At 33.6% G+C, this 21,384-nt stretch overlaps 1 protein-coding gene across 1 annotated transcript; it reads right to left on the bottom strand.

Moving 5' to 3' along the window:
• Window positions 1-9,653: 9,653 nt before the first annotated feature.
• On the bottom strand, window positions 9,654-13,643 carry LOC127880277 (trafficking regulator of GLUT4 1-like). Its single transcript, XM_052427629.1, has 4 exons — window positions 13,465-13,643; window positions 10,823-10,944; window positions 10,571-10,705; window positions 9,654-10,291 (listed from the first exon to the last, which is right to left on the bottom strand). Exons 1-4 carry the CDS (start codon window positions 13,478-13,480, stop codon window positions 10,142-10,144), a joined length of 423 nt encoding a protein of 140 aa, XP_052283589.1. The 5' UTR covers window positions 13,481-13,643; the 3' UTR covers window positions 9,654-10,141.
• Window positions 13,644-21,384: the final 7,741 nt, after the last annotated feature.

Raw genomic sequence — 21,384 nt, 5'->3', positions numbered from 1 at the left:
AAACAGTGAAATATGAGTTTTAATTTACATATATTTATCTATAAACCATCGGAAAGCATAAACTAAAATTTGTTCGCTTGCGAATAACTTATGTATATACTTCAAAAAAGAAAATCCGTGTTAATTGAGTAGAGATTGTTTGAGTTGTTCTGTTTGATGTAGAATTCAATGTCAAGAAGATGTTATATTTAACGAGCATTATGAGGGAAACTTACAAACAATCAAAGAAAACAGAAACAAATTATGCGTTATCTTGCGAAGGAATAAAATGTATGCAAAGATAGTAAGACACGATATGTCACAGTCACGTGGTCAGTCTGTTAAAGAATTACACAATTTTAAACGCGGTAAGATGGAGTACCGTTTTAAGATGATTAATAATTTTGCAAACGCATGAATCGTTTAATTTAGAATTTGATTAGAATAAAATAAATTAAAATTAAAAATGTAGTGTTTATTTATGCTTTCCATCAACTTTTTAGGCACAATCGCGGGTAGAAGCTAGAATACTGTGTTCTATATTGTAAGTTCATTAAAGGATACTTTAAATTAAGAATCATATGTTATGAATTGGCCAGGTAAAGTCAAACTACTCCTAGCTGTTAACAGAGTTTTACGAAGCTTACGCATATCAAAGCGCTGATGGCACTGCAGTTGTTCGCTCTTTGAACGTATTAATATTTCTGACAGTCACAGGACATTAGTTCGACTTTTCAATGTAGGCAATCGAATGGCCACGAAAAATTGCAAACATCAATGTAATTTACGTTTAACTGCCAACAGCGGTGAGATTTTGAATTAAGAACATCAAGACGAAAAATGACATTAATTTACAATATTTCATAATTAAATACATGATACACACAAACTTCACTTATGATTACAAAGATGATAAAAGAAAATAAACGTATATCTAAGTTGGCGCTAAGGAAAAGTCTGTGAGTCTATTAACAATGCACCACAGCATAATTCTTATAATAAATGTATGGTATCAAGGTGCACATACAAATATATTTTATAACTTTTGCCTGAAATTAAATGCTTCATTTAATGTATTTCTATTTCATTTTTAGTCATTTTCATATACTGACATAAATTTGGAACATCTCTTCTCTCCCACCCGACACCAACATTATTATTAACGTAACATCTACTGCAATGTTTAAGTCGTAAATTCACGCATTTTTTCGATAGTTTAATGGGTCAATACATTCTCATCGTGTGCATGTATTCCAATTTACTTGTATCGTCATAAAATACTACATGTACCGAATTGCACGTCTTTATTTAGTTAAGCACCTGGTCTGTTGCAACACGCACGCTTTTCATGCGTGGAATTTGACAGACGACAGCAACAATTTCGCACTCTTTAAAAAGTTTTTTAGATGCGAACGAGGGAACTTTAATCAGCAAACATTAACACATGGCTATTGAAAGCGAAATATAAATGTACTGAAATTAAATTGCAACCAAGTAGATTCTTTAAAGGTTGCTGTTTTCTTAACTTACTCGCCATAAGGATTCAATTGCTCACCATTTGCTTGTATTTTTTCATAAGTAACTATTGTTTACAGTTAAAAGGTGTGAGGATAATGCCCGACATTGTCTTTTATGTACTGAATTAATTACCGTTTTATATAACGTAAATGGTAAAACTGTAATTATTTGTTAAACAATCTGCGGTAAACGCTCACTTAATCGTCCGACGTCAATGAAAAGTAATAGTCGCCAATTAACCCCGCCCTCATAAGCATTCACGGAACCGGAGAAAATTACAGTTTGGGAACTAGAAAGTAACCTGAGAATATCTCGTCACGCATCTTAGTCAACACACATGACTGTAATGTGGCCGGTCAAATTTACCTCGGCTGCCCGGGTATTCGCCAACGAAATAATTTTGATCCAAATAGACCTTAATGTGCACTTGTAAACAATTTGAAGACAAGGGAGTGCTGAAAATAAAGAAGACCTCTAGATGCCACAAGCCGTCGACCCGAACCCCAGAACGGTTTCCCAAGCACGTTGAGCGCACTGCGTACGGCCGTCCTGGGACACTTCCAGTATCTTCATAGGGCCACCCGATCGAAATCCTATTTTATAATCTCTTCCCAAGGTCCGACCACCAGTCCTTTACACTGCCAACTCAACTGCTCCCGTCCCTCTTCGGCGATGAAGTGAAACCACTATGTACCTACGGACAATTACCATTCCGCTTGGCGATCCTTCAAAGTTCTGGACGTCAGCGAAGTCAGCAGGAGAGGACGTCCGGGTCGAGGGATGACGGTACTCGCTTGATCTTGATTAACAGAGCCTCCCGAGGAAGTTTCCATATCCAATCCCATATTATTTAAACATATATCACGAACAAATTATCGAAAATGATCAACCCAAACAGTTTTATTGTTTTCTGTTGAGTTTTAGCGAAAGTTGATAAATTATTTCCGATTGTCACGATTTGTCATCATAGATTTCATAAAACAGTAATGAAACATAATTCATATACATATTAAAATAAAAAGTTTTCCTTTCATATTGTTTGCTTGATTTTTCCGTTTTTCTTTCGTTCATCTGATAAAGAATCGACCGTTATTGAGGTTGGTAACTTATAGCCTCATCTGCGAATGTGTATGTGTGCATTTAAAAGTTCACTGAGAAGTCCTGCTGCAGATTGCCCAGCCATATCAGATCCCCCCACCCCTCGCTGTACTACTAGAAATCAGTCAATCGCTATAAGCGAGGTAACGCAAAAGACGCATGACGCAATCTCGACATCGCATTGTTATTCAGCAGTCGTCTATTAATAGCCTCAGATTTTAAATGAAATGTGCTGCGGAAAAATACCACTTGCCTGACGTAGCACGTAGGGGACTATTTTAATAATTCATTAAGTTACTTTTCCGCGACACGTTTAGCTAAAAGATTGTATTTTGACTTCACATTTGAGCATAATTGTGTCTTTGTGTCGTATGCACAAATCTGCATGAAAACTACATTTAGACACACATCTTACATCAAATCATTTCTGTCGTCAGTTGTCAAAACACCTATATACTGCTTGATTCCAATAATGTCGCTTTAATGGAATTACTATTTTTTATACATTTGATTCTTAATATTTTATCACCTAAACTTGTTTTATTAGTAGTATAATTTTGCAGTACCGCCCCATTAATATTTTTATTTTAACTTTAAAGTACTGCCCCTGGATTTTGTTCACGTCATTGTGTTTTCGCGCGTCAATTACGTCATAACTCTTTCTCTGTTCCTGGGTACATGGATTTTTGTGACGTCATACGACCAACTTTCCAAGTTGTAATCTACATGCATAGGTCATTGAGTTTATAATTTTATTTTTATTTTCTTGTTTGATTTATTTTTTAGCAGTACATAAACAACCAAGTAATGTAATATGGAACTTTTACACCCATTATTGCTGCTTCTTCCTGTATTTGTGCGAAATATAAACTTCATGAAGCTATATTCTTAAACTTTTTCTATAAAGAAGGAATGTAGTTGACACTTGTTCATAGTTTCATTCCATCGTTCCTCAAAAAGTTGTAACTCTGTTGCTCTGGTATATTCAATACCATTGAGTTATAAATGGTAATTAAATTGAATGCATTTTAATTCCCTTTATTATTGTTTAATTTTAGTTACAATGATATGAGGTTAAATTTTATTTACACGTACATGAATTATGAATATTGCTGGGCCAAGTGTGAGGTTGAGCGCTCCAAAACCGGTTTAAACCCACAATGCTTTGCATTGACCGTTCCAAGGCGGTGACCCCAGCCTTATCCTTATTTGTGTTTATGTTGTTTTGTATTGTGCTGCATTGTCCTGTTTTGTACTGTTTTGGCAATCGGTTACTTGCCTTAAATAAGGGACCTACTAATTGTTTATAATAATAATTCAATACTACTCCAGCAGCTGGAGTTTCACTTCTTTATATTTTATATAAATGATCCTTTCAAAATTATTTAATTAAACACGATATTCATACTATTTTTCAATTTGTAAATGATTTTTCAAGAACTGAAACAACGACGCGAATTTTTCTCGGCGCGTATGCAGGCAGTGATCAGATTTCGCTTAAAAAACTTGCTCTTAACCTTAGTTGCTTGCAAGCGAACAACTAAAATGGTATGAAACAAAAACTTGTGTCAGATAATATATATGTTTATGATTAATTAGTTAAAGAGTACGAGTTTAAATTCCAAAAGGATCGGGCATATAATAAAAAAAAATTACTGTGTACGGAGGGTGATCTTTGACAATGTTACTTACCAAATACTTTTATATTCACGAAAGTAAAGGAAATAATTAACAGAAGGCTAAGTTCACGGATAAACGGTGATGAGGTATTGTTCACTAGATTGATACTCTGCAGCGAGTCAGTGAATCGGTGACATATAATACTGCTGCCTATATGTTAAGCATTAATTGAAGTCAACGATATCGAAGAAAATAAAAAGAACATATTATTCTTCAGTCAGTTAAGAAGTATGCTAGTACAAACTCCGGCATGTGATTGTGCGTCTGCAAAATAGTAATACATTTACTTAGATGATGATACATGTACTACAGTCATGTAACTAACATACAATATTCAAAACACTGTTATCGTAATTAGTTTTGCTGTAATGATATTACAGTTGTATAACATCTTACTACCTTTTGCCAATATTGATAACTGCAGTCAATTTAGCATAGTGAAATCAACAACTGGCAACATGCTTTTTTGTACTCCTTCATTTAGAAATACAATATCTAATTTTATTGGGATTTTCATCCAAACCTGTGTTTAGACGGAACATCTCAAATAAATTAATTTGTTTTTGATTTTTTTTTACTTCCGCGCAATTTGCAATATCATCAGCCAACATTAAACATATGATGCCAGGAATTCGATTGATAACGAAAATATCCGAACCAAACTTCAATAAAAAGGTCAAAGTATTGTCAAACGTGTTTTGTCTCCTTGTCTGTTGCCGATGTTACAAGAGAACTAATTGGGAACAGCGTGCTCAAATGATGGTGTGTCGTTATCATTTGAGCATTTAGTTTGCATTTGCAATTTTACTCAGGATTTTACAAATCTTATAAATAGCTTTTTCAACATTTAGAAATTTACTATGTAAGCCTTTCTACTCACAACTCAAAATGATTGATGAAATCAAAAGCATTCTTAAAATAAACGTATAGACATTATAATCTGTCTTTCTTATTTTGATAAATATTATTGTATCTTAGGTTGAAGACAAAATAATGTTTTGTAGATACCACGTCTGAAGCCAGATTGCGATTCCTGTTGTCGGCCCAAGAGTATTAACGTATATTAATTATATCAGAAAATCGTATTAGTTACAGAAATGCTTCTGTAATTGCCAGTGTCATAAGTTGTTCCCGATTAAAAAAGGACATATGATGCTGGTTGACCGAGAACGGTTTCATATCGTCAGCCATAACAGTTGAATGCATACAAGGTTTAATGTTAGTTTGATTTTCCTAGACGTTTTGTTTCTTATACCATACAGTTGTTTACTTACACAACGTTTCTAAACACATATTCTTACACATAGACCAATTCGTTCCTCAGATCTTATAGAAATTGACGAAACGCCGCCGCGTACTTTGCTCGCTTTTGAACATCGTATTAAGAGTCCCACCAATCGAGCTGCGTTTTCTTGAGGCGGAATGATCGTTCTTGCATGTGTCTTTCAGCTGTTGTGTATAATGATGTTATTTGCTTCGTTAGATAAATGTATATGAATAAAAAATTACAATTATGGTAAGGTTTGAATGGAAGGTTTTCTTAAATGTGGATATAAAGTCCTGCATTCTAACATCACGCCATGTAAATTGGGGGTAACGGTTCGTATTATTTTAATTATGATGTCTTTTGGGCGTTGTTGCTGGTACAACGGATTTCTATTCAATAGTACATGGTCTTCTTTTCCTTTTGGTGATTTGATCAGATTCATCTTTATGTTATACTTTTAAATCTTTCGAATGTGTATTAAAAAGTTCTAGTGACGCTATCATATAGCAAAATACGCTTGACCCGTAATTTGAGAAACAATTGAAATCGCCATTTGTATCGGCTTCAAAGCGGTCATTAAGAATATGGATATCAACAATGCAACACAAATTTGCAAGAAAGCGGCCGAATTTACTTTTAATTTTATTTTGATTTTGCCTAAGAATTTCGTGAATGTTGCCCCATGTTTCACACAAGCTTATTCTGTCAAACGCTTATGAATATTATCGTAATTCCTAATGGTATTGTTTTACGTGAATATATTGCAGAGATCACAATCATTAATGTGTTTGCCCTGGCCCATTTCCTATGCGATGATCAATTGGCTCGGTTTGTCTTCATCCTCTGAGATGTCCGAACGATAACCGGAAAAACTTTGGTAATCCTTGGTGACCAATAGAGAAAGGTTGTCATCGGTGTTAAAAACTCCTTCGTAACGCTTTGTGTTTTGTCATTACATTGGTGTATGTCATTGTGTATGTACAGTTTAACGAACCTTATGGCTGCGTAGTTTCCCTTCTTTCGATCAGTGATTATCCGTTGACCTAACTTATTCCTGTATCGATTGTCGCTTTATCAGAAAATCTTTCTAATAAAAAAAGACGAGATTGATTTCAGGGTATTTTTTTTTCAAATACATATACTGTCCTTGCATCGACATTTCCAAGCCGGTAACCCCTTTTCCTTCCTGTATTTGTGTGTATGTGTTTGTTGCTTTACTTGTATGTTGCGTCTAGTAAATTTGCTGTGTGTTTCATTGTTTAGCAAGTATTGCCTTGCCATAAATAAAAAACCGCATGCTTTAAGTAGGGTTCCCTCCTGTTTGTTAAGCTGAAGTTTCATATAATAACATCAATACTAATGTTATGATGTAACAGTTCCTTGCAAATTTCGAAAGATATACCGTATATTTCTTAATAGATCAAAATAAGATCACACTACTTTTTTATAAACCGTATTATATTGAGTTGTGTGTAGTTTAAAAGTCCACAACAGCCTATGCAAAAAAATTTTACGTTTCATTTACAACATAACGGAAGCAGATGTACGTATATAATGATGATGTGCGTGCATACATGTGTATATGATTTCATAAAAGTCGTAATTAAACTGAGTATACGATGTCGTATAATATAATGCATTGACATGTGGGCATTAAATAACCGCCACGCTATGATTGTGTGTGTTTGATATGGATAATATGGGATATGTTCAATGTACGCGATAGGCGTCATATAATATTTGTTACGAAAAGTAATCAAAATAATGCTTTTGGATCCTTTATGTGATATCCTTTTATATGAAAGGGTGCTATAAGAAATCATGACAAACGCACAACACGGTAATTCGCTGTTTATTCGCAAAATGTCTCAGTAAAAATTATTGCAAGAAAATTACATTTCATAATTTGTACGCACGTATCGATAGCGCTTCACGCTTATTGTTATTGACTGCATATTTCGTTTTTAAAAATAAACGACATAACATATTGTTTCACATGTTTTACACATAGGTAGATTGAATCTGATGTTACAAAGCAGGAGTATACAAATAATTGATTCAATCAGGATTCCGTTGTTGTCCGATTCGCCAAAACTACAATATTCCTTATTCCAATGAATACAGTAAAAAGGACATATAGGATATATACGTCCGTTCTAATTATAATAAAATGAGGTAATAATATAAACGTCGTATCGCTATTATTCCCCCAACATAGTATTGTAATGAACATGTACAAAGAAAACACACCATACATAGAAACTACGTTAGTTTTGATTGAATATTTATTATGATACTCTCTAGAATTAATTTTAATCATAAAAACACCACTCATGAAAAAGTCTTTATCAAAACAATCTCATGTTTCCATAACATTAGAAAATTTGAAGATATCACAAAACTTGACACATCGCTGAACTAAAGAAATCATAATGGCCAAGAAGCTGAGGCTCTCTGTATAAATTTAATTATTTTCTTAAATGCTTTTAAGCAATTCAGTTCTAAATATGTGTCTGGCATTTCATTGCAAACTTTGCATGTCAGCATAGTCATTGATAAAACGCCGTGAAAAACATGCAGTGCCGAAAGAATACACATACATGAATCACCTTTGCTTAAATGGGCCCTAGTCACGCTCTAAGAAACTGCTAACGCGACAGATTGGATCTATATAAAGAAGTGAAACTCAAGCTGCTTCAGCAGTATTGCATTCTTATTATGCACAATTTCGTGGTCCAAGTTATAGATTGAAACTTTAAGTTGCAATATGATTGGAACTATAACTTGTAAAAGGAAATTAATAATATTGATTGACATAATGAATAGCGACGGGGTGATGTCATGAACCACGGGGACAAATATTTGCAACTCAAATGTAGGTATTTGGCTCTATTAACATTACATTGGTCATCATAATACAAACTCTCACAGGAATTTTGGCAAACTTTACATGTTGGTGAATTAAACAATGTGAGGTCTAAAACATAAAGGGTTTTCGTACGTTAATTTGTCTGTGACGACTTTCTAGAATGTTGACTCAGACCTTTAAGGATTCCAATAAAAGAGTTTGACTCATAATGTTTCTTACTCAACAGTTTGATCGTTTGCACAAAAATACTGTTGCTAGACTACATACACGTTTGACAAATAGGAAGATGATGAAAAACGATTTACATCACCGAATGAGGTTAGAGCCAAAGATAACAGGGCAACACAAGTTAGCCTATGTGTCCGATAGTTATGAAATGGACAATGCTGAGGTAAATTTCAGAACAGGAATACAGATTACCGTTTCTATCTCACTAAGATTTCTTAATGATTACCGTTTTCCACAATAAATATACCACTCAAATCGACTTATGCTGACTTATTTCTGTCTCTTCCTGATGAAATATGAGGAAGAGACAGAAATAACAAATGAAAAACAATTGAAACCATGGAAAAGTGTCAACAAAGGCAATACAAGGAACTAAATGAACTAAAATGCCGGTTTGATTCGAGTCATCAATTTAACGATATGCAAACAATGGAATATTTTGTAACTGAAAAAATGGAAATAGTAGTAGATTGGCCTTGATAACAATCGACCTCTGGACTTTCACTTGCACGGGTGGCAACTTTTTCATTTGTTTTTTGTTAAACTCTCAGTCTGGGAAGCATCTTCAACTCCACTGGCTTGCCTGTTGAGAAGGCACAGGACAAGGGACTGAATCTAACAACCGATGCAAACTCATACATGAAAGACATGGGACATGAACAATGGTAAAACATATATAAATTATGCTCAAAAGCACATACCTAGATAACATTAAATCACTTATCATATATGTTCATTATCGTCATAGTCGTAAAATGATCCTCATCAAACGCATCATCATTACCGTCATACGTTTATGTTATAATGAACATCACCACAGATTGAATGCAATGTGGTGTTCAATACCACTCTCAACTTGACATCAAATTGTGTCCTTATAGGTACATGTATGTATGGCAGTGTTATAGAGTTTAATTTATGAATAATTGATTCAGTAATTCCTCAACTGTTTACGGTGTGTAAAATACGAGGAATGTTGGTTGCGGGAGTTAATTAAATAGACGTGACGAATCGGATCGGTACTATCGTTTTATTAAGGTGCATATTATTAAAATGCCAGCCTTACATTTCAGCCAAACTCTTAGCTAATAAAAAAGGCATTGATGGCCATAAGATAACCATTTCCAACATAGTGTTATGCATATTGGTAGCTATCAATTCTATGCATCGTGTTAAAGTGTAAAAGCAGATAGAGTTTCTTTCGTAACAAGATTCATATGGTATATTTTTTGTATGATCGCATATTAGGCAAGTAAAGTACCTGTCTGTATTCATTAATAAGCCTGTGTAAACAATTATGTTTACATGAAGAAACATAAATATAATTATCCAAAATAGTGCGAAACAATGATTAAATAATAATATTTTGACATAAGAACTGAAATTGATATTCTCTTTGATATTTGGAAGGCAAATAACCTAACGAGTTGCAGAAAAATTCACTACTCAAAATCTTAATCTTTCTACATTTAAGTTCGCATACATTGTCATTACTGGAATGATTAATAGCTTCGATGGGCTCCTGTGTAGATAACGGCGAAAACTACGATACACGCGATTCCAATGATGATGCTAGTAATGATGAATCCCAGTGTGGTATTCGACAACCTTTTGGCAGCATCGTAGTGACCAGTGTCGGACAGAGATGTCGCCTGCAGTAAAGGAAAATTTACTTTTGTGTGAAATCATCAAGTTTGTGTAATATGAATATTAGTAACAAATATCCTTTAACTGACAACTGGCAAAGTTTTATGATGTGATTGCATATAATTGTACAAACAAATACAAAATGGTATTGTATAAACGTTGCTGGATTGCCATCAATTTTATGGATATAAAATGTATATATAGTTACATAAAATTATATTTTTTATACTAGACTAGTCATATGGGCATTATTCTCGATGAGAATGATGAATGCAAATGTCTACCTGTATCGCTAGGATGATGGCCACAAGACCTAATGGCCAGAAACAGCAGAGGCAAGAAAAGATTGCCAAACAAGTGTAATCCGGCGGCCTTTCCTGCACCACGCACACCATGTTCTGCGTCGGCTGGTTTATGACCTGCAAATATTAGTATTAGATTTTGGAAAAACGTGTTCAAAAATTATTTCGTTGCAAAGCAGATTTTTTTATTATAAGTTATTTTAGAGAAACATTTTTATTGGGTTGTTAACTTACCAAAACCGGACTTGAAGATTGATTTACTCTTCCAGCAGGGGCACAGTTTGGATTATATCCTTGGTCATAGCCGTATCCTTCCAGACTCTGCGGGGGAACCGTCTCGTATGCTGGGGATACGCCTTTATATTAACATAACAAGAGGAATTTAAAAACTGAATAAATAGTTTATCTGTCGGCATTTATGCACATTACGATAATGTGTTGATACATCAATTTTGCCAAATGGAATATAAACGATGTTATTATTTTTTGAAATGTGTGAAGGCAAATGTGATTTCCAATCTTATCGTCACCTTAACCGAGGCGTTGAACTGTAAACAACATGGATTGCATTGAAATTATGTGATCTGATGGGTAAACGTTGTAGTTAAATGTGTCTTGTTCTGAGATTTTGGTCCTAATTTGACAAGCCTCATTATGAGAAAACGTCATTGGAAATCAAGTCGCCATATTTGTGCTTAAGTTTGTTTAAATCTTCGATTTAACCGTTCATCGTGTTTAATTAATATAAATATCGTCACACACTGTCATCGAATCTATTCGCTATATTACAAATATTTGATTTTGACCTTCTAATTTCAATGAGTTTACTGATTACTCCCACATGTATTTTACCACAGTGGACAATTGCTAACATTTAGCCACACACATTATTTCAACACATATTGATCCCGATATAAGCTTGTTAATACAAATATATGGATTAACTTGTCTTTGAACAAGATAAGTTGTATAGTGAATACAATGAAATATTAAAATGAACATCATGGACAATCATCTGTATTAATATAATAGTGTAATTAGAATACTGAAAAAAGGTGTACCGGCCTTGGGCATTCTTTAGGTTTTAAAGCGAACGAACGTCTTTTAACTGTTGCTCAAAAGATTCCATCACATCATCTCACATTCATTGACACAATAACACCCTATTGTATTCATTTGGCTTTAATATTCTGTCTTGTTGAAAATACTTACATACATTTGTGAATCTTTATGACAATTGATTACATCTTAATCTGTATTGTAAAAACACTGAATAGCGTCACATACGCCTGCTAAAACCATTCAAGTCAGGTATGTAAATTATGAAAAAAATGTTAATGAATAGTTAACATTTTAAGAAGTTTTAATTACTGATTTTACCACACCAAACGCTAAATCTCCCTGATAAATGCAAGCAATATACATGTAAGTTAAAGAATTGGATCACTTTACAAAACGAACAATGCCACTTAAAGATGTATCAATGCTTACAATTAATAACTCATACCATACATTGTATATTGTTACAACTATTAGAGATCTTTAGAAGTTTGTAAATGACATTGTGCTATGACAATAGTGCATTGAAGATTTAATTCCCTCAAGACTTCATATTAATTGCAATATATCTCAATTGTAAAGACATTATTTCTATACTCATTTCATTGATTTATATTAAAGATCTAATACAACGACGTAAAAGCTAACTTCATCATACTCATATTTTTAAATAGGTTCAATGGTCATCAAATTGTTGAATTAATTGTGATGTAGTATCACATACAAAACACTTAAAGATTTATTATTGCTTAAGGTAATTAAGTTATCTTTTTATAACAGTAATTAAATGAATTAATAAAAGTTGAAAACAACACACCAGTAAAACGTGTGTTTATCTACGTATGTTCTAAATTACAGGATCTGGTTTCAATTCTTCCTAAGTATACGATTTTATTTAATATTATTACATGTGTATTGAAGATATATCATTTTTGTGTTTAACGGACATTGTTAATACTAGTGTTTTCAACTGAATTAAAGTTTGATAGACAATGTGTCAGTGTTCGACAGCATCGAAGCCTTTGAAAATTTAAATAAATCACTTACGTAAATTTATTCCATTACCACGCGTAATTTCATGCTTACAGCCTGACGTAATTGTTTATATGGAAGATACTCAAATAAACGTAAATCAAGCTACACATGTCAAAAACACTGTTTATTTGATTTGAAGGTATTCGGATCATTTTTTTGTTTGGACATTAAAAAAACAATTCCTATTTTAAGAAATGACGGGGTCAAGTATTCAAGTATTTGTTTAAATCCATACTTCGATTTAAATCAATTTTGTTAGTAGCTTTATGTCTTTTACCAAACGTTTGGTGTTTGGACATAAAGCTAGCAAATCAAAAATTCAAATATGGTTATCATATCAAATAGGTTTCATGTAAAATGCAGTCGGAAGCAAATCATAACAACCAAATCTACACATTGCGAATATGTGCTTTAATTATGAAGAAAATAATTATGCATTCGCAATATCACTTAAACGCTTAACGTTGGCACTAAGAAGACATTTGGGTTTTATAATGTTATAAATTGTTAATTGTTATTGTTATTAATTGTTCCACTTAAAATTTTACAACCGATCCTTAATTGTTGTGGCGACAATTATTTGATTTTTTAAATACATAACTACGCGTAAGAATTGAAAGTTTTTTTCGAATCTAGAATCTACAAAACAGTCTATTTGAACAACGTAGAAGAAACGTGTGCTTTTTTATCCCCTTACATTTCAGAAAATCCTAGATAGCTTAGCTTAATTGCATAAATATGTGATAGATCTAAACGAGACGTTAAAAACGCAATCGACTCACCTTTCGCCTCTGCCATCGTGCACGAGAAATTTCAAATGGTACGAAATGCGCAAACTAACAATGTTCAACAACCGGTTCCACTTAAACACCGTTTTGTTTTAAGATGACATACATTCTTGTTAACGCAATTAGCTCACAGATAAACGCACAATGAACACGACACTCGCTACTGGCGGCAAAAGGAAACAAAGCAACAAAGACCAAAGCATGTAACATGTACATTTAAATCTTCGGTCCATAGAGACAGTGTAAATGCATTAAAGCTATTCGCAGATTAATCGAACATGAATTATTTAAGTGGTATTATGGGCAATTTTCACTGTTGAATTGAGCAGAAAAGAATTAACAGGTCAAAAGAGTTAGTTAAAATGTGGTTACTTACTAATTATCTGCAACTCATCTTGCTACCAATTGTTTATATAAAAACATATATTATATTCGATACTTTACGTGACTCACCCATCAGGGCCGTACCTAGCAGTTTTTTTGCTGAAGGCACGGCTATGAAACATACAAATGGGGGGGTCCGGGGGTCCTCCCCCCTGAACATTTGTAAATCCTATAACGCCTGTGGTGAGATTTAAAGGGGCCTTTTCACAGATTTTGGCATTTTTTAACTTATTCATTAAATGCTTTATGTCGATAAATGTAAACATTGGATCGTAACAGCTCCAGTAAAAAATCAAGAATAAAATTTAAAAAAGGAAAAGAATATGGCCTGGTCCAGGTTTCGAACCAGTGACCCCTGGAGACCTGCCAGAGTCCTGAAGTAAAAACGCTTTAGCCTACTGAGCTATTCCGCCGAGTACACAGAGTTGACGTATTTTATACATTATATAAGCAATCTTCGTAGTTTCACAAAATTTAACGACAAAAACAGAACTCTCCAAATTATTCAATCGTTTCGCGTTGCAACGCTTTATAATTTTTAGGTTTTAAAATCGTCAAAAGATGCATATAATGGCTATATTAGACTATGGTAAATGTTCAGTATTACTGTTTCCTCACAAATATCATAACTAAAACGAAAATTTGCGAATCTGAAACAACTTTTTTCAATTTTGTCAATTTACCAAAGCGTGAAAAGATCCCTTTAAAGCATATCTAGACAAATAATAAGATAAGAAAATATAAGACTTTGGCCTGTTTTTCTTTGATATTTTACTGTTTTATCTCAATGTCAGAGAACTTAATTTTACTTATTATCTTTATACCAGAGAAATAAATTTTAAGACAAAATGAAACAGAGACACATTTAAAAGGGTAACACTCCACTTATTCACAAGTCGAACCATGGAAATTCTTTCCAAAAATACTGTATGCATGTCTATAACGGCACGTTTCTGTTCGGCATCAAGGGACCAAACCCACCCGGATTCAGTCAATGGATGGGGATACGGGGATAAGTGTTCCATTTTAAATTTCAACGGTCATAAACATCATTCGGAATGTTTCTTAAAAATCAAACTATAATCGATAACAACTTACTGTAGTGTTGAAAGAGAGACAAGTAGATCTACACGTAGATCTATGTAAACTTGTAAAACCAAGTCACGTGAAAAGGTGCGAGCTAGAATCTATGCGCATAGAAAGAAGTAGAGTTGATATTGGAAGATATGTCATTTGAACACGACCAGAATCCATTGTCTGAGGATAATGGCATTATGAAATGCAGATGTCTAACATCTCACCCCTCAGGGTCAACATAATAATGCGTTTTTCGAAGTTGAAGCATTTTTATTTTTTTCATGTTTCAAACAAAATGTAGGCCCGGTCCTGCTGTGCCTAATAACAGCTACGCCCCTGCCCAGTCCTCTAAGCCGAAATGATCCGTAAAACAAAAAAGTGTCTTTGTGTCGTATGAACGAATCTGCACTTAAACACGATTTAGATTCATCGTAAATCGAATCATTTCTGTCGTCAGTTGTCGAAACGAAAGTACAGTTGATATTCAAATGCATTATTTTTCTCTTTCGGGATATTTCTATAGTATGTTAATGCTGCATTAACAAATATAAGTGTATATGAAGTGAAAACACGAAAAATAAACAATGGTTGCGAGAGACACCTATAAACTGTAAGATGCCCATAATATCGCTTTAATTCCAAATGAGAAGTGTAATTGATGTTATCATTTTACGTGGTAACTTAAGGTATGCCGTTACCCGTGCGAGCGTCTGCTATTGGTAGCTCCATAATGTTACCTGACCTAAAACCTAGTAATATAACGTGTATTCAATTCAGAAACGACCAATTGACCACGTTCAATTATAATGATTCACTATTGGTATTCGTTTAAAAATGTTTAATATTAACATCACGTTTGAATATAATAACATGGGACATATCGATTCCCGCTCGACATTGAAATGTGTGTATAACATATAGCAATACCAATTATAAAATAGGATTTTGTGTAAATTACACATTAAAACAACGTTTTGCGAATATTTTCGTAAATAACATTGGCAAATACCATTTAAAAGTGTTATTTATTAATAATACCGCCATTACATGTAGTAACGCGGGCGATTTCGGTATCCCCGCAAGCGCCTGAGGTCGTGCCGAACTTATCTATATACCTATTATAGGCAGCTAATGTTATTTACAAACCGATATTTTTTTTCATTTGCATAAAAAATAAATGAAGGATGCAAAAAATGTTCATAAAAGCATTCAAATATCGCGTTATCTTTAATCACAGACGCTGTTTTGTGTCAATGTTTTAACCGCTATGCCTCGAGATTAAAGTGATATTATGGGCATGTTTCACTGTTGAATTGAGCTGAAAAGAATAAACAGGTCAATAGAGTAAGTTACAATGTGGTTACTGACCAATTATCTGCAACTAATCTTGCTACCAGTTGTTTATAAAAAAATATTTTATTTTATATAGTTTACGTGACCCACCCAGTCCTGTAAGCCGAAATGATCCGTAAAACAAATGGTGTCTTTGTGTCGTATAAACGAATCTGCACTAAAAATAAATTTAGGTTCACATTGTACATGCGTGATCAGTTCTCAAACGAAAGTACGGTAGATGTTTATATGCATTATTTTTCTCTTTCGGGGATATTGTTTAGTATGTTGATGCTGCATTAACAAATATAAGTGTATATGAAGTGAAAACACCAAAAATAAACAACGGTTGCAATAGACACCTTTAAATTATTAGTTGCCCATAATATCACTTTAAGGGTGTCGGAGCAATCGTCTTTCAGGCGATATGTTAAAGGGACCGTCAACCAGATTGACGCAAAACTAAAAGTTCTGAAATACCGTATTTTTTTTTACAATTATAAGTTTAAATTGATTAAAATATCACGACTGGAATGAAATATTACTTGAAAAGAATCTCATATTTTTTAGTATATTCGGTAATAAAATTTCGCGATGTGAAATCCAAAGTACATCGCGGAAATAGGTGACATAACGATATACACACTATAAATAATGCAAGTAGCTTTATCATTTTATATATAAAATATATACAATTCACTACGCACGGACTGATACCTGACATCTACAGACTTTTACAAAAGTACAGCTTGATGCCTAACCTAGAAACGTATCTGGAAAGTGGGGTATTCACCGGAAAGATGGCATGGAAACGGACAATCAAAAACAGTGTTAAAAGGGCAAACAGACAAAAACGCTCAGATAATGCAAATGAATAAACATGATTTGGGGACTCAAAGCTAATTGATGCTGATAGACCGCTTACCGCAATCGCCATTTCTAAGACTTCACCGTCACTCTCTGTGATAAAGCATAAGTTAACGAAGATCCTTAGTATGGCGATGTCGAGTCAATTTTGCAAGTAAATGTGCAATCTGTAACAAGTTCACGGACAGTATTGTGAACCATACTCTGGTTTTGTGAAAAAACAGAATCCAAAAGGAATAAGCTGATTGCTGAATTGTACAAAGTGACTGGACACTGCAAATTTATGCAATTTATGCTATTTCCAGTAATGGCAATGAGTAAACATCTAGTGTGTCTTGCATTAACAGTAACACAAGATGACCTTTTTAGCAATTTCGTCTACTCAAACTCATATGTTATTTTTTAACTTGATCATGATGAATTCACTTAAAATCGACTATTATAGTTTTGTAATGGTATAAAACTTACATGACTTTTTGTTTGTATTTTTATTAATTATTACATATTTTGTAAATCATGTCACTCTTTCTATGTTAAATATGCTTTGTGATTATTGTATAACTATGTTGTTCGAATCTTCGATATCGGAGGAAATAAAGAATATATATGCACAATTTGCATTACTGGGTTTACCACGGGACGATGATGATCAATCTTCTTGCATTATTTATAGTCAACTGGTACTTACCTGGCACACAGTAACATTTTATTACCGAATTTACTGAACATATTTAAACTAAACAACTTGTTTAAGAACTGTAATATACCAGTCGTGATATTTTTAGCAATATTAACTCATAATTGTAAAAAAATACGGTATTTTAGAACTTATTTTTCGTCAATCTGGCTGAGGGTCCCTTTATGTTTAATAAATTGTTAATGAAGCCATAGCTGAAAGACTGTTATATTAGAAAATCAAAAAGAAGAAGTAAATAACTTCACGTTTTTTTGTAATTATAGTAACACGCTTTATCAACAATTGTAATATCAACTAGTCATCAATTAGAGTAAAGCGTGTTATCGTTTAATGTAAATCTGATACTTATTTATATAAAACAAATTCCAGTAGCAAACTATTTCCACTACTACATTTTGCACCGAATAGCAATTAAATAAAAAATAAATGTACAAGTTGATCACACCAAAAATTACAACCATCTAAATCACAATGTGTGTTTAAAAACGCTTTAAAAGTTTACTGATTTCGTTCACGGAAAAACGTCTATGTTTTACTTATTAACCTCATATTCATAATTATGAAATCTGTATCCATATAACTACATAGCTTACAAATTGCATATCGATGATTTGCTCGTTGAATTTGGCAGCCTCTGAGCACGAAGGACCGAAGACCGCTTCGATCATGCTTTGTGACAGCCGTTCACCGGTCGTAGCCGTAAAGCGAGTACACGTGGTTTCGCTAAGTACAACCTAAATTAGCCGGGATTGATACGTTAAAATAGCCTCAGAAATCATAATGTCTAGGCAGATGACGACTTCGTAGAAATTGAAAAAAAAAACATCCGCCGAATCACCACTTAAGTTTAGTGAGCTGATTATCAGTCCACCAATGACGCATTAAAATATATTTCAATACTTATAAATATTGATGGCTTTTTCGCTATTGATTGTGAACTAATATAAATACATGTCTTCAAATATGTATTAAAGAAATCAAGGACTGAAAATCTAAACAGTTTATTACAGACTGCATGTGGAATATTTAGTTTTATAGTGTACATAATGTCTGCAGTCACGAACGAGAGACTACATCGAAAGTATAAGATGCAGTCAATGATGTTTTATTATCCTGCAGGAATATACCGGTCGGTTTTAACTTGATTAAAAACAACAAATACGCGAAACATGTTTTTAAATCAGCATTTATTATCATCTAATTTTAAAGGAAATTATTTTAAGATCGGTTTTCTTATTTCTTCATTTCGGACAAATTAAGATGGGTTCAGTCGAGCGGTGTTTTAATGTGTAAGTCTCGCGCGCAAATCTTCATACAAGATAATTCATTACCGCTATCTGCAGTTATTGTTTCTATGATTTAACTCAATCCTAAGTGCAATCCTCTTTGACTGGTTTCACTACATGGTATCTTGCCTTGTACTTGGGATATGAGAGTCGCAACATCTTCTCCCCTGTCTGATCTCCGACTACTTGCGGTTTGCATTGGTCAACGAATGCAATTCTTCAAAGTGTTTTATGCAATTGAAAAGCAGCCTCATTTAAAGATAATACAATATGAATCGTGATCGAGAAATAAAGTTGACTCAGTACATAACCGATGATTTATTTTACTACTCGGTAATATAAATATTAGATAAATTAAACTATATCACACACGCATGTATTAGGCATTAAATATGTAACCTTCACCACGAGTTTCTGCAATCAATATAGACTCATTTTATTTAATTTTGAAACATGGCACGATAGTAATATGTCAATGATATATACACCAGGTACGTGTTGCAATTAAAGACCATAACTTGAATAATGTGTTATACATATTGTATCATAAAGCTTACTAGTGTTTGTCAGAAAAATGAATAAGAATGTCTCAGAAACAGCATGGGGCACTACTGTGTTGAATGTTGCTATGCGTGTCTTAATTGATGAAGGGTTAGGGGGAATGAATTAGGTGATTGGCAGTGAATGACACAACAAATTGCAATAACAATTTCATATCACAATGACAAGTTCCTTCAGTTTTGAATGTTTCTTCATTAAACAAAACACCGGTATTGACAAATGTGTGTCGATAGACAGACGTCAATCGTGATACAAGTATATCTGCTTTGCTGGTTTAGAGGCCTACCTACATTTGCTTGATTGCTGCATGCGAGAAAATTGCGGTAAAGTGACGTACCATCTATTGCTACGCTCCCATTCATTGGTCATGAAACGCTTGCGATAGGGTTAAAGCAACAGCTCTGTAGTGGCCTTTAAACTTGCCATATACACGCAATACCTGGTTCACTGCATAAGACATTGTTACAGATTAATGATCATTGCAGATATATAAGACATTATTGCGAGGGCAGGTTCTTAGATTAGTATTGAAGAGTATTATATATTTTTTTTAGTTTTGCTTATTACAAAACTCACATGGAAAGTGCACACAGCTTTTCCAATAATTATATATGACAATTCCAGACACAGGAATGTAGTTTCGCCTTGATATGCATGTGTATATTAAGCAATAGATATTGCTGCATCGTGGTATCATTAATTCGCCTTTTTTTATACTATGTATGTAACAAACGAAATATTGTCATCGCAGCCTTTCTTGATTTTTTTTTCTTTCTCTATGTTCCTGCAGACATGGTAATCATAAGGATTCGCCACAACCAAGTGTCCGTTTCCCTTACTGGAGGCGGCAGTGGTTGACCGCTTAGTCTCTATGACCATGCTTTATTCCACTTATCTCCCTAGCAGTAGAGTTGTTAACTTCATGTGTCCGAAATGCGTTTTTATGATAATAATATGTAAATATATAGGTTTATTCCAATTCCTTTTTATTATAGCTACATACATGACGAATTTTGCAAAAGCGCTCGCAATAATATAATACATATGAATTAATTGGAGTTTAAAACAATGTGACTAAAGAAGGCATCGTCTATTCCAAATTCCACTCCATTGATGGTGTTGTTGGCATGGATAATTCATACCGAGGCTTTACTTCATTCATATACAATATCTATAAAAATCGAGATACATCCACTGAGGGCATATCTCAACAACCAGCTATACATAAAGTACATGGCACATTTGGCAGATATGTATGGAATAAAACACATCAAAGACCACTTGTGTCAATTTGATATCTTCCTTTTCTGGTTGATATGGGTATGTGTTAACGTTTGGATAGTAATAAACCAATCGTTATCTTTATGACCTCAAATCAAATTTAGACAAGTATCATTACTGAGAAATGCCAAGCGTCCCATTGTTAATGAAATCAATATTGATCATCATAATACATGCACACAACCATTTGTATATTATTGGTCTATTGTGAATACTTGAATGTAACATACTGAAGGATGTTAGCAAACAATATAAAGAGTAATTATTATTATTCTTATTACCTTATTAAATGTTGGCTGTTACTAGTCTAACAGTGTGTATTTACAGTTATTTGATTCTTTATAATATCAGTTTCAATACACATATTTACACACGCATTTTCTTATTATTTCTTAGAAGTTGAGGAAATAAAATTGAAACTGACAAAGC

The sequence above is a fragment of the Dreissena polymorpha genome, chromosome 4 (assembly GCF_020536995.1).
Source record: "Dreissena polymorpha isolate Duluth1 chromosome 4, UMN_Dpol_1.0, whole genome shotgun sequence".
Taxonomy (NCBI): domain Eukaryota; kingdom Metazoa; phylum Mollusca; class Bivalvia; order Myida; family Dreissenidae; genus Dreissena; species Dreissena polymorpha.
The sequence above is the reverse complement of the archived record's forward strand: the minus strand, read 5'-3'. Positions and strand labels throughout refer to the sequence as shown.

Bases quoted from the DNA above. Each gene is read 5' to 3' on its own strand.
- LOC127880277 (XM_052427629.1), bottom strand. The intron at 10,706-10,822 runs GTAAGTTAACAA...TAATATTTGCAG, and splicing joins AATCTTCAAGTCCGGTTTTG to GTCATAAACCAGCCGACGCA. The intron at 10,292-10,570 runs GTAGACATTTGC...CCTTTACTGCAG, and splicing joins CCATCATCCTAGCGATACAG to GCGACATCTCTGTCCGACAC.